Raw genomic sequence first — 12,719 nt, 5'->3', positions numbered from 1 at the left:
CATCGAAATTAAAAGTAGGCAATAATTAACGCATCGTCGAAACAAGAGTCGTCAATGTTGTATTAAAGTTGCGATCAAAATGGGCAAAACATGGTAGAATCGTGCGTTTCAAATCGATTGGATTGCGGTAAGCCGCCAACACCCGATAAACGATCCCTATAACTAACGAACCATGGGCTCACCTATTGATCCCGTCGATACACTTGGCTCCGTTTCTACATGGATTGCTATAACATTCGTTCACGTTCACCTCGCAGTTTGTTCCAGACGTGCCAGGTCTACAAATACATTGGTAACCATTAATACGGTCTTCGCACCTTCCTCCGAATTGGCAGGGATTGCTCTCGCACTCGTCGATCTGCGTCTGACACAGTTTGCCGGTGAATCCTGGGAAGCAATTGCAGCTGAAGCTGTTCTCGCCATCGATGCAAGTGCCGCTGTGGCAAGGATTTGATTGGCAGTCGTTGATGTTGGTTTCGCAGGATGCTCCAGTGAATCCTGGCGGGCAGTCGCACGTGTACTTGGCTATAGAATCCTGACAGATACCGCCGTTCTTGCACGGTGACGAGGCGCAGTCGTCTATATTGATTTGACAGTGAGAACCAGCAAATCCGTTGGCACAGTTGCATTTAAAGGAATTGATCAGGTCGGTGCAGACGCCTCTGTTCAGGCATGGCTTTGCCGCGCACTCGTCGATGTCGATCTCGCACTGGGTGCCAGTGAAACCTGAAACAACGGCAAACGAAATTATTCTTCCGGTATTAGATGCGATACCTCCGTATAAGATGCGAACTTTTGTCGAATTTTTCGGCTATGAAGCGTATTGTCAGAGTATAAGGAGAGTGGAGTAAGTTGTAATTAGCGGTGTAATTAATCGTTAACAAGTCGTTTGATTATTTCTCAAAGGTTCGGTACTTTGAGTGTTTTCGCATAACCCTATCGCTTTCGTCTTTGAGTATAATTGGAAGTAATATGCAGTGGATGTATATATATATATATATACGTGTACATCCGTCGACGAAGTCGGCAATGATTTTTTCGTATGGAGCGCGACTGGCGAAATTACGGATATCGTGGAGCAGGCGAATCGAGTCGTAAGACAGACAGGATCAGCCTTTCGATTTTACCTTCGATACATCTTCGATTAGACGCGGCAATGGAGAAGGGGCACCGAACCCGGATCAACCAGATAAACGTCCACCGCTAATTGCGTCTATGATCGATCGACTCTTTACGCTTTTTTCCTCTCGCCTTCTTATACACGCTGTCTAACGCCGATGATGTCGATAATCGTGTCAATTATCGACAGTAACAACTGACGAATAACAACTGACTCAGTCATCTCGTTCGATCTTCTTCAGCTTTAACGTCAACTTGGCTTTAACGCTGCTGCATCGAAGATATACTCTTTTGCGTTCAAACGTAAATGAATAAAAATGTTTAAACCAACCGACTGGGATGAAACGTCAGGTGAAAAAATATGACGACGCTGAAATACAAGCAGGAAAATGCAAAATCTTACGATGATCGTCCGATATCTTTTACAAAAGAAGTCTGTATAGAGGAAGAAAGAAAGTTGACGACGTCTACCGTAATACAATTTCCGCTGATTTCAGATGCGATCCAAATGGTCTGGCCGTTTAATTGGCGCAGAATTCATTTCGAAGAATAAGCCAGGGAATCGAGTAACGAATGGTAAGCGCGACTATCGAGAAATTCTTTGGCCGTATACGGCTGACTAGCGATGACTTCTCAATGGGAGAAAGTTATCGTTCCAGATGCTTGGCCTTCCGCGTTACAAGGATTCGATCGAACAGAGCGCAAATGCTGCGCCGGACAAAACTGATCGGAATCTCTGCTGCGAACGAATCTATTTTCGCCATATATGCCAGAAAGGAGAAAGCGCTACTCGACGTTCTACGCAACGTTCTCAGTTTATTGGAAAACAAAATTTAAAAAAAAAAAAAAAAAAAAAAAATGAAAAAAAAATTTGCCACTGTCCGATGAATGGCCGTAAAAGTCTAATTCATAGTTAGATGTAAATTTATCATCTTGTGTCGTCAAAGTAAAGTAAAGTATGTATATACATATGTATATTCGTATTGTGGAAATAAAAAAAAAGACTATATGATTATAGCACCTTGAATACGAATACGACGTTGTAAATTCCATGGGTTGTTCGCGGAAACGTCGCTGCCGTTCGTCAACCGGATGACGCACGGATTTTTATCGTATTCGCATTAATATTTCTCTGTCTGTTTTTCCATTCGGACAATGATGCGGCTAATTCAGCTGTGAACGCACGTACGCTGTACACGGTGGTATATCCTCGTCGTTTCCTCTCGAATCTTTAGTACTAATACAAGTAGGCAATGAATTTACGCGCATCATGAATCATTAAGCAGCGTGCACTGATTTTTCTTCTTGGAGCATTCTCGTATCGCACTATGTTTGTTTGTTTTAATCTTGTTTTAAAGAACTTGTTGCTATTAATACGATCGGCTTTTCTCTGTGATTTTCGCGCCCATGTGTAACGGGACAAGAATTTAAAGACTCGAAGAGAACAAACCGTTAAAAGTGAAAAGCGCGGAACGACGAAAGAATGTCAAGCACGATGTGGTCGCGTAGCATCAGTTTTCCATCGCTCGCTTCTTCGTTCGTTCGTTCGTTCGTCCGTCTGCCTGGAAAGGGAAAATGGCGTACAACGATGAATTGATAGAATCGGTCGAATGTAATTTGGTTTTGGCGAGAAGCAGAGAAGGCGAGAATCGGATCCGCGCCGTTCGCGGTCGTTCGTGTCCGTGCTGGCAACTCCCACGTTTAACCAGGCGTGTTCGGATAATTGTAATCTATTGCCTCGCCGCGTCGCGCCGTGCCGCGCCGCTGTTCTCGAACCAGCCTACGCGCATTGATAAACTATGCGAAAGCCAACACACGGTTCGCCGATCCACTATCCACGATCCATCCTCTTGCAATCGCTTCGTTCAGCATCGAGAGCGCCTCTCGCCTCTCTTCCTCCTTTTCTTCTTCCGTTCTTTCGCCCTTCTGCATCTATATGCTTTTACGTTTAGCTTCGAACGAACGCTTAACGAACGCTTAACGAACGCTTAACGAACGTGAATACGAACCTACGGACACGAAAGTATACCGTCTTAATAGCGTATAATGGAACGCGAGCTCAGCGTTTTATCCTATTCGGTTAGATTTCGGATTCGCTTAGAATTAGAGGGAGGAAGAACTTTTAATGAAACGTCACTTGTAAAATTATCGGCCATCGATCGGATACTTTTCTACGCGATAGATTTTACTTGGGCTTGTTTAGAAATAAAATGTTCGCTTTATGAACCGTAGCGAAAAAGGAAAATTAGCCAACGATACGATGCAACGAATAATCTAATGATACGATGAACGAAGCTTTCGTTATTTTCCGCTTGTTTCCCAAAACAATGGCGAGAAAACTGCTATTTTAAGCCGAATCAACAAGAATCGACAATTTTGTTCCTTTACATGATCCTATTAGTTACCTGAGTGTATATTGCTTTAGTCGCGCGTTCATCTACGTGACAGAGGATTCGTGCAACTGGATCTCGATGTCGTATACGTTATACGTAATATCGTCAACAGTCGTCTTCGATGGTGCGCGAAATTCCACGTGGGACGTAATCGATGCGTGAGGTAACAAAGTGCATCGTGCACGTTATTAATCAACAACAGCCGCCACCACCCATCGAGCGTGTGTTCGCGTCCTACGCGAAACGCTTTTACCTTTTACCACCATCGAATGCCCCTACGAAATGGCTCGCGAATCCTTTTCCAACGAGTTATCGATGATTTTCTAATTTAAATGCGCGTTGCTTCGTTTCTCTGCTTCCTACGTACGTACATGCACGTATGTATGTATTTGCAGACCGTGTTCCGAGTCACGCTGAATATGAATCGGTTGATTATGAGCATCGAGGAAGCGAACAAACAGCAGCTTCAAAGATGCCGCTTTGCATTGCGGCTAATGGGCTTAATAGTTATAACGTTAATGTGCATTGAAAAAAAAAATTGTTATTGGCAATCCGTGATACGAGACGAAAACTCATCGATGGCCTGGATCGCACAACGTTGAAGTAACCGCGTTTTCACGATTATTACGTTACACGGGTATTTTTTAATCGTATCTTAGATTTTAGAATGTGTAACGGGAGTATGCTAAGAGTCGATTTTTCAAACGATACAGTTGATATCGTAAAAATCAGCGACACTGTTATATTTGGTGTTTTCGCAGAAAGAGAGAGAGAGAGAGAGGAGAAAATAAGGCAATTTGCTGTTGCTCGAGATATGTACTTGCACACTGCGATGCTGGCGAGATTGACGACGCCCATAAAACACATCGTTGGCATTATCGCGCGGTCGCGGAATCCTTTGAAGATGCTCGCCTCTTGTCGATCCATATCGAGAGCAGACGGCAAGAGCAGAGTCATTCGGACGTTCGAGTTTCGGCGAATAATCAACAAAATGGTGGAAACGTTGAAAAGGCTGGTTTGCGACGAACCCTTGGACGATGGCTTGGCTCGAGAACAAACCTGATCCACGTTTGGTTTAATTATGGAAGAGTGGCCGCGTCACGGAATCCACGCGTTAAAGAGAAATTCTTCTCTCGGTCCCAACCAACCTCGTTTGCGAAAATTCGCAAGAATTTCTCGCGTTTCTCCAAGATCGACGTACCATACAAGCAGAAAATGTTCCTCCGAAGATTTTATATAACTACGTATAAGGGATAAATAACGTTTGAGAGGAAATAAAGGCAAGTCGATAGGAAAGATTAACATCGCAGAACTTGACGTTATTTTATGGAGAGAAAATCGAGGTTAGGCCTGAATTATTTCGGCAAAGAGACATACTTTCATAGACGAAAAATCCATCATTTTGGTATTTTTATCGTCGCGCGTCGAATAAAAAAAGAAATTTCGGCGAGTAGTCGCTCAACCCATTTCTATTACTTACAACGGAACGTGTACGAAGGTTTGTTTTCTGGAACGATCGAGCGGTGTGTTGCTGGTCGCGTTTCCCTCTTGTCTCTCGAATTCTCGATCAACGTAATTCGAGCAACGACGGTGGGACGATATAATGAGACGAGTGTTTCGAGTTTCGAGTTTCGAGTTTCGAGTGATCAAAGTGGCTGGCCTGGCAAGCATCTTAGGGTCAAAGGTTGAGCTGCACGGAAGAAAAGAAGCGATAGACGGCGAGCACCTGCGAGAGGCCAGATGATTTTCGCGATTAACGGTCGCGACTGCACCAGTCTCTCAGCTACCTGGACGAGAGAGAAAGAGAGAGAGAGAGAGGAGAGGTGTCCGCTTCGATCGTCCTCGGCAATGACGTTAATGCAGGCGACGCGACGTAACGACGAGTCGCAGGGCAGGTGAATTGTTGTTCATCGAATCGAATGAAAAGAAGATCTCATCGGATATCTCGTCAAGGGAATGAGAGAAGAAGATGCACGAGGATAGCTCGTCGGAAGACTTGGTTAAGGTTAAGCGAACGAAACGTGTTGTAATAAATTTTCCTTCGAATCGCAATCTCGGATGGTGGTGCTGTGGTAATTGTTTTGGAATTCCTTTTTCGTTCGTACATATCCAAGAAATTTTGCGGAATAACTGTAGAAGAAACGGTGGAAAGCAAGTTCTTCATTTGCTATTTGCCTAATGCCTGGCGCATCGGAACGCGACGCCGACGCCTACACGGATGTACCACACGTAGAGTATCGCAGAGGAAAATGACGGCATTACCCGTACCTCTTTTTCTATGAAAACACGCCCTCCAGTCTGTCGTATATCCGGCAAAGTTAACCGTAAATCCTCTCCGACATTTTCCCTAAGAATCTCTGTTTCTTTTATTCTGACGCAAGCTCGCATCGTATGTACACGTGGGATCTAGACACGCTGATACGACCGACGTTGGCCGAGGCCGAGCTAACGGTCGTATAAGCAGCTAATTTCACGCAAGAGATCGACGACGAAAATCCGACGATTCGGACGTCTCTTCGAACCGCGCCTTTCCTTTCGCTTCTTTTTTTCTTCGTCTTCGAAGAAAAATCTGCAGGAATCGGAAAGAGCGTCGGACTCGCAGAAGAAGAGGAAGAAGGAGGAGAAGAGAAGTACCCCACCCTGACTCGTACATCTCACGGATAACTGTAAATTGGTGGATAGGAGAGGGCGGGGCGGAATCAAGTATGATTCGCCGGAAGGGATAGAAAAAATCCGGAAACCCGACGCGCTCGTAAAGCTGATTGCGTTTCTGCCAACGTGGTTGAAATTCTCCGTTGAATTCTCGCTGTTGATTGGCTGCGACGCCTGCGACGCGACGCTATAGGATACGAAATGCTTTTCTTAGAACGGAACGGCGCGCTTCTCTCTGATCAACGATCACTGGCCGATTCCTAGCGAAAACGATTATGGACGATGGCGAGAAGCGTCTTGCAGCTTGCCCAAGGAGATTCCACTTTGCGGAAAATTTATTCGTGGATAATGGTCGATGGTCGGAATGGCGGCGGTCGCGTTCGCAAGACGAATTCGGAATCGACGAGATGTATTTATTAGGTTGTTTTGTGGTTCGGTTATGGAGATATCGAGATGCAACGATTTGAACGGTTTGTAATACGACAGATTTTACATACTAATTTCCAAAGTTTCGGAATATCAGGCGAAAAAAATGGAAGAAATATAAACTAGGACAGACGCCTATCGTCGTTACTGCTCGATATTACGTAGCCGATGAAAATGATTAATTATATTTGTTTCTTATCGGTTCTGCGTACCGCGTCTTTAAACTTCCTGAAACTCTGAATAAGGTGGAGAACTAGTCGACGTAAAACGAAACCCGCGAAACTATCTCGCGATTCCCAAGACGGAGGTTCGCCATCAAAGACGGGTTCTCCTTAGCTCGCGTTTTTTTCCGCCGGCCGACTCGATTAATCGCTGGTAATTGGCCAACCCAGTTGCGTGACGGGAAAGGACGCGGCCGAAGAAAACTGCCCTCTCTGAATCGTGGTTTTTCCGGTTCGCGCTGGCCGCGAGCCGCGAGACGCGGCGGAAGACGCGAGAGACGCGCGTTCCTCGTACGAGTCGCTAACGATCGACCTTTAGTCGAAAAGACGTTTCAACGAACGGAACAACGTTTGCATTATTTCGAGGCAAAAGTTTTCCGACAGTCGGCATCGGTCGATCGCTGTTGTCACGCAAATCGCGAAACACGCACGAATTACTCGCGAAACTTGTCGCGAACCTGCTACCGACTTTTTCCTGCCGCGTAATCGACCTTAAACTCGAACCTTAAGATATCACGCGTTGCCGACCAGTTGCACCCATCGGGAAAACGAACGAATCCACAACTACGTTCGCTACGATCGACATGAATATTTCAACGGTGGTCGGAATACGTGGACTGCGCGTAATAAAATTTTTGCAAAACGTGTAACGTAAACGTTCGTTTCATAATGCGTGCAGCTTGCAAAATTTTTACGGCAATCGATACGCGACGGATACGTCGGGTCGAACAGCATTTTCAATTTGTCTGATCTTGTATTATATTTCGAAATGAAGATTGAACGGAAAAAATCTTGGAACGTAACCGTGGTGACTTGTTGATTCGAGTCGCGAGAGACGCCAGGCATGTCAGCCACATCGTTTGAAAAATCAATTTACAATGTTACATTACGCGCTGTTGCGCGACACCGACTACGCAACGGCGTAATTAATTTAAGTCTGCAATTTCACAATTTACCATTGTTGCGCAAACGATATAGTCGATTTTGCCCGTTCGATTTGCGGGTAATTATGAACGAAATTCGAGACAATTTGCAATTTACCAGCGCGTAAAAAGCTAAGACAGAGAAAAAATTAAGAAAAGAAAGCGGAAAATAGGAAAAAGGCGCGATGATCAGCATGGAGTATCGAATTAACGAAAGGACGCGACGCATCGTATCCGAACCTTTCTTCGTACGTATATGTATCGTGCGAGGATCGTGCAACGATGAATTATCGATCGCGAGCGCGATCACAAACGTTCAACGCGAGCGATCGCAAGCGATTCGGACGTCGAACAGGATATCGCGTGCGTGCGTAATATTCGTTAAAAATGTGCCGTTTCTCGCCAGGAAGCCGACGAGCCGGCTACCACGAACGTCCAACGGTCGAAAGAAACGAAAAGACCGAGCTTTTTCCGCCAAAGATCCAAAGAAAGAAGAAACCGACTACGATGAACGAGAAAATCGGAAGGCGTCTTCTTATCGAGGGTTTATTGACTTTGAGGAGAGTATGAAGAGAAAGAGAGACAAATGGACGAGTGAGCAAAGTAAGAAAGCTTGGAAGTAACGAAGGAATCGATAAGCAGGTAGAAAAGAATGATTTTTAGATTTTACTGGCCACTCAGAAACCTTTGCAGATCTATTTTCTTGAAAACCGAGGAAGATGCAAACGAAGATGCCTTCCGAAACGAAAACCAATGCGACACACGATGTTCACGCGATCTCTGGTAAATAAGAGCAACGATCGATTAGAGGCGTAAAAGAATAGAATCGGCGTTGGATCGAGCGTCTCCGACGGAACGGTTTTAATTACCGCTCGTAATATCCCGTTTGGCTTCGCGTACGCGTTTACCCGTTGGAAATAGTACCGTGTATTAATCGTGCGCGTAATATACAGTTCACCGAAACGTTTCGGCTGAGAAAAAAGAAAGCACAGGCATACAAGGTGATTGCACAACGTCTATCCGTATTTCTCATGGATATAAGGGGCATAGCCTATGCTTTCGCCCGGTTCCACACTCCACACTCCCGGACACACGAAGGGGAGAGGAGAGCGTTCTCGCGGGCCGTTCCAACGGTTACACATATGCGAGAGATCTCCGCGAGTCGCGGCGGCCGCGCCACACCCAGGTCACAACACCGTCACTGCTCGAGTGTTCGATGTTCGATGCTCGATGCTCGGTGCTCGGTGCTCGGTGCTCGGTGCTCGGTGCGCAACGCGCGGTGCACGGTACTCAGGCGTTTTTCACCGTCGCCGGCTCCTGATACGCTATCTCAGCTGGCTGCTCGCGCCCACCACCATCTTGTCGGTCCTGGGAAGCTGCACGAGTTCGCTTCTCTCCGAGTCGTTCGCCTTTTAGTCGTTCGCATTAACCGATTGAATAGTTTTTCAGCGACCGAATTTTTAAGTTAGCGTGTTTTTACGAGATGCAGTTTTTCGATCGTATACGATCCCCGATCAGTTGTTACTGTTTATTTGGCAAAGAAATTATCGACACGTACAATTTCATATTTCTAGCTTCGTTTTTCGGTAGAAAAATGTTTCGAAACGCGTGATAAAAGAATCTTAAATATTAAAAAGAAAGATTTCTATCTGTTTTCTCGCATCGATAGTCGTGTTCGAAGATTCGGTCGAACCCGATGATTCCTCGTAAACCTGCTGTCATAAATCTACGTTGGAAATTGTCATCGAAAGCGAAATAAATCGTTTCGTCTGTTTCCAAATAAATTTTACGCAAGATGGATAAATCGCGTTGTCCATCATTTATCATTTGGGAAATTTGGAAAAGGGCAACCGACTAATAGGAAAGAATCGCGTGGAAGCGATCGAACGCGGCGCGGCATCCGAGTAAATGGAGGATTTCCACGAGGAATCGGCTTTCCTGGGATAATACGCGTCCCGGTCTCATAGTTTCATAGTCTGGCGACTGATTTACCGCCTCGACTTCTTGGTAATTGTTCGGGGCGTGGCAGACCCGCGTGTGTTACCCGCACCGCGGCCATCTCCCACGCGCGAATGCCGTCGACTTATCGATAATATATCTATGGCGTATTGGACGCGGAGTCGCCGGGGATCCCGACAAAATGCCCGCTTCGTTTCGATAAACAGGGAGTCACGCTCGCGGCCGCACGAATCGCGCTGAGCCACGAAATAAGAAGGCGTCGCGAGCGCATAGGAAATATTTAGCTGTATCGCGGAAAAGAGTGCGCAGCAGACAGTGGGAAAAGTTTGAGAGTGCGATCTCACGAGCAATCTCGACGAATTCTGGAATGAGTTGGTGGTCGTGGGAGGTTGCGACCTTTCCGATTGTCGCTAGTCACTCTATACAAATTTCTAGAGCGCAGAAGACGAATGGAAATTTTTCTTTTCGTTTTACCGCGATGCTAATTCATCCGATCGTTCTATAAGCGACTATACTTTTGCCACCTTTTTTTATCTCCAGACAATTGATTAATTGTCATCGCTTATACTCGCGACGTTTTATATAATACTAATTTCTCACGGGCTACATGCTTTATCTACGATCGTCCCGATTCTATTTCTCAACAATCTGCCAATAATTTATATTCCTTCTGCGTATATAAATTTCTAGCGTGTAATAGAAAATCGATAAATATCAATCGACACGCTATCGACGCGAAATCGACGTTTCAATGTGTTTGTTTGTTTGTCGATAAATAATTTCGCGAAATAAATTTACAAAAACTGCAGAGTTCAATGCGAGATCGCCAAAGTTCAAGTACGAAACAGCGAGTTTGAATTGGAGAGCTAGGAGAGGCTGAAAGTGTATACGTTTTCCGCCATTCACTGGTTGGAGTTGCTCTGTCTTTGACGACTAATACAACACGATGTTACGCAACGATCTAGAATGGAGAATCTAAAAGCACGGGCGTGAGAATGTCAGCGAATTTCTTTATCACCAACGGAATTTCGAACGCGGTCCGATAAACAAGTATGTAACACGCGTACATTTGTATTGCGAGATTCGTAATACTTGGCGTTCTAGGCTAAGTCACGGGAGGCGAGCTCGTCGAAAAGCGAGGTGAACCAACGAAAGAGAAACTAATAAGGGAATCTCTGAAATGTTCAACTCTGAAAGTGTGAATAAGAGAAGGAACAGAGAAGAAAAATACAAGGCTTTTGTTATATACATGGTTTGCCTTCGTCGTCATCCTTCGTTTTAGAAAGTTAAACGGATAGGAATCGCGATCGACGTTATCTACATATGCATTTCGCGCGAATCGCCGGAACTTTCTCGCCAATAGTCGACCGTAAATAGTTGTTTTGCAAGCGAAGGATAAACTTTACCACGGCTCTAGCATTTCGACGCGCACGTTTCACACATCGAGCAGAAAGAAAACGCGATTGCGTGTTTCGTCGCCGTTTCATATATAGAACGCCTTTCGTACGGTCTACTAGCGAGAACGAAACAGTTTCGAGGTGGCTAGAAACGACTCGTTAATCGTTAACGTCATAAACGACGCTTATAAACGCAATAACGTAATAAACGAAGACAGACGAAACAAGGATACCAGAGGATCGACGTTCCTATCCGATCCAACGTTCCTATCCGATCCAACGTTCCGGCTAGGATACACACCTTATCCTTTCACGACGAGGAAGGATGGGCGTGTTTTTCTCACCACGATTTACGATAACACGCGTAAATCTATACGATTGTATCGCGAGATCTATGCGTCCTCGTCCTTTCATTTCTTTTACCATTAATCGTTGGCCATTGGAAAATGCTAAACGGCCTAACGGCGTTTCCTGCAGAGCAATCTCTGCGAGTTCGCCGCTGTTCTATCTAACTGGCGAAAAGTGCGTTCTACGATTTGCAAATCGACGAAACGTCAAAGTAACGACGACTTTGCACCCTGATTATAATTATAAGATATATTGTAAGAAAATGAATTGCAAAACATAGTAATTGCGTTCCATATTAACAGAATTCGATTCGTGTCCTTGCCACATTGTCCTCCTGCTCGCGAACCTCTCTCTCTCTCTCTCTCTCTCTCTCTTCACTTTCACGCAACTCGCAGTTTCCAATCTTGCTGCATCTCTGTGGAGCAAAGAATATCTCGCGCGATTAGATTTCTAACACATGGTATAGGCGATGATAGATAAAAGATAGACAGTGGCGAATATAATTTGCAAGCAAAGCAATTTGCAAGGCTTGGATATCGAGAATCGATAGAGGAGTCGATAGAAATAGGAGTATGTATTGGCACGTAGCGGAACGGCGATGCTTTCGAGCAGTGAAATCTGCATTTACAAACATATTATAAGTAAATAAATAAATAAATAAATAAATAAATAAATAAATATGTATATATGATAAAAATGCATGGAGGGGGGAAACGGGCAAGTACGCCGCGCGATGAAACAAACGAGAAACGGTAGAAATGAAAGAACGCGAAAACGAGACGAAACCGCATCGTGCGGCTCGAGTCACATTTTTCTCCCCCATGCAGACGGGTGTTTCGCGGGCAAGTGGAGCAACCGTGGATCGTGGATGCAAATGCGCACGATCGATGCCACGATACCTGAGAACTCGAGCTGTTTCTCTCTCCTCTAGCTGTCCTTCTGCCGGCGTTCCTCTCACCGTTCTGAGACGGAGTGCGAGAGAAGGTGGGTGTGGTCAACGATATCGCGCGCATGGATGCAGCAGAGTGCATTGCGAGTGCGCTTCGTAACCTCTATAGAAGGCTCGAGGCACGCCGCGCCACACTTACAGACCTTTTGCTCCTTCTTCTAGGAGCCAGGATAACGGTGCATCTTTTCTCTGTGGCTGCACGGCGCACAGCTCGGCCATCTGCGATCCCGATTGACCGCGCGTGGCCGACCATGTTCCAACGCTGATCGAGCCCCGATCCCTTGCTCACTGTCCCGGCTTAATGACGTGGACGCAACTGTTCCCTTACGAAT

General features: G+C 45.5%; 1 protein-coding gene across 3 annotated transcripts in view; it reads right to left on the bottom strand.

The window, feature by feature from the left end:
* The window catches only part of LOC126916261 (neurogenic locus Notch protein), a 178,747-nt gene that overhangs the window by 7,100 nt on the left and 158,928 nt on the right, over positions 1 to 12,719 (bottom strand). For all 3 annotated transcript variants that reach the window (XM_050721841.1, XM_050721843.1, XM_050721842.1), the window contains one exon: positions 183 to 726. In XM_050721841.1, coding sequence (XP_050577798.1) covers positions 183 to 726 — 544 coding nt within the window. The remainder of the gene's footprint in view (positions 1 to 182; positions 727 to 12,719) is intronic.

Source organism: Bombus affinis, chromosome 5, assembly GCF_024516045.1.
Source record: "Bombus affinis isolate iyBomAffi1 chromosome 5, iyBomAffi1.2, whole genome shotgun sequence".
Lineage (NCBI taxonomy): Eukaryota > Metazoa > Arthropoda > Insecta > Hymenoptera > Apidae > Bombus > Bombus affinis.
The sequence above is the reverse complement of the archived record's forward strand: the minus strand, read 5'-3'. Positions and strand labels throughout refer to the sequence as shown.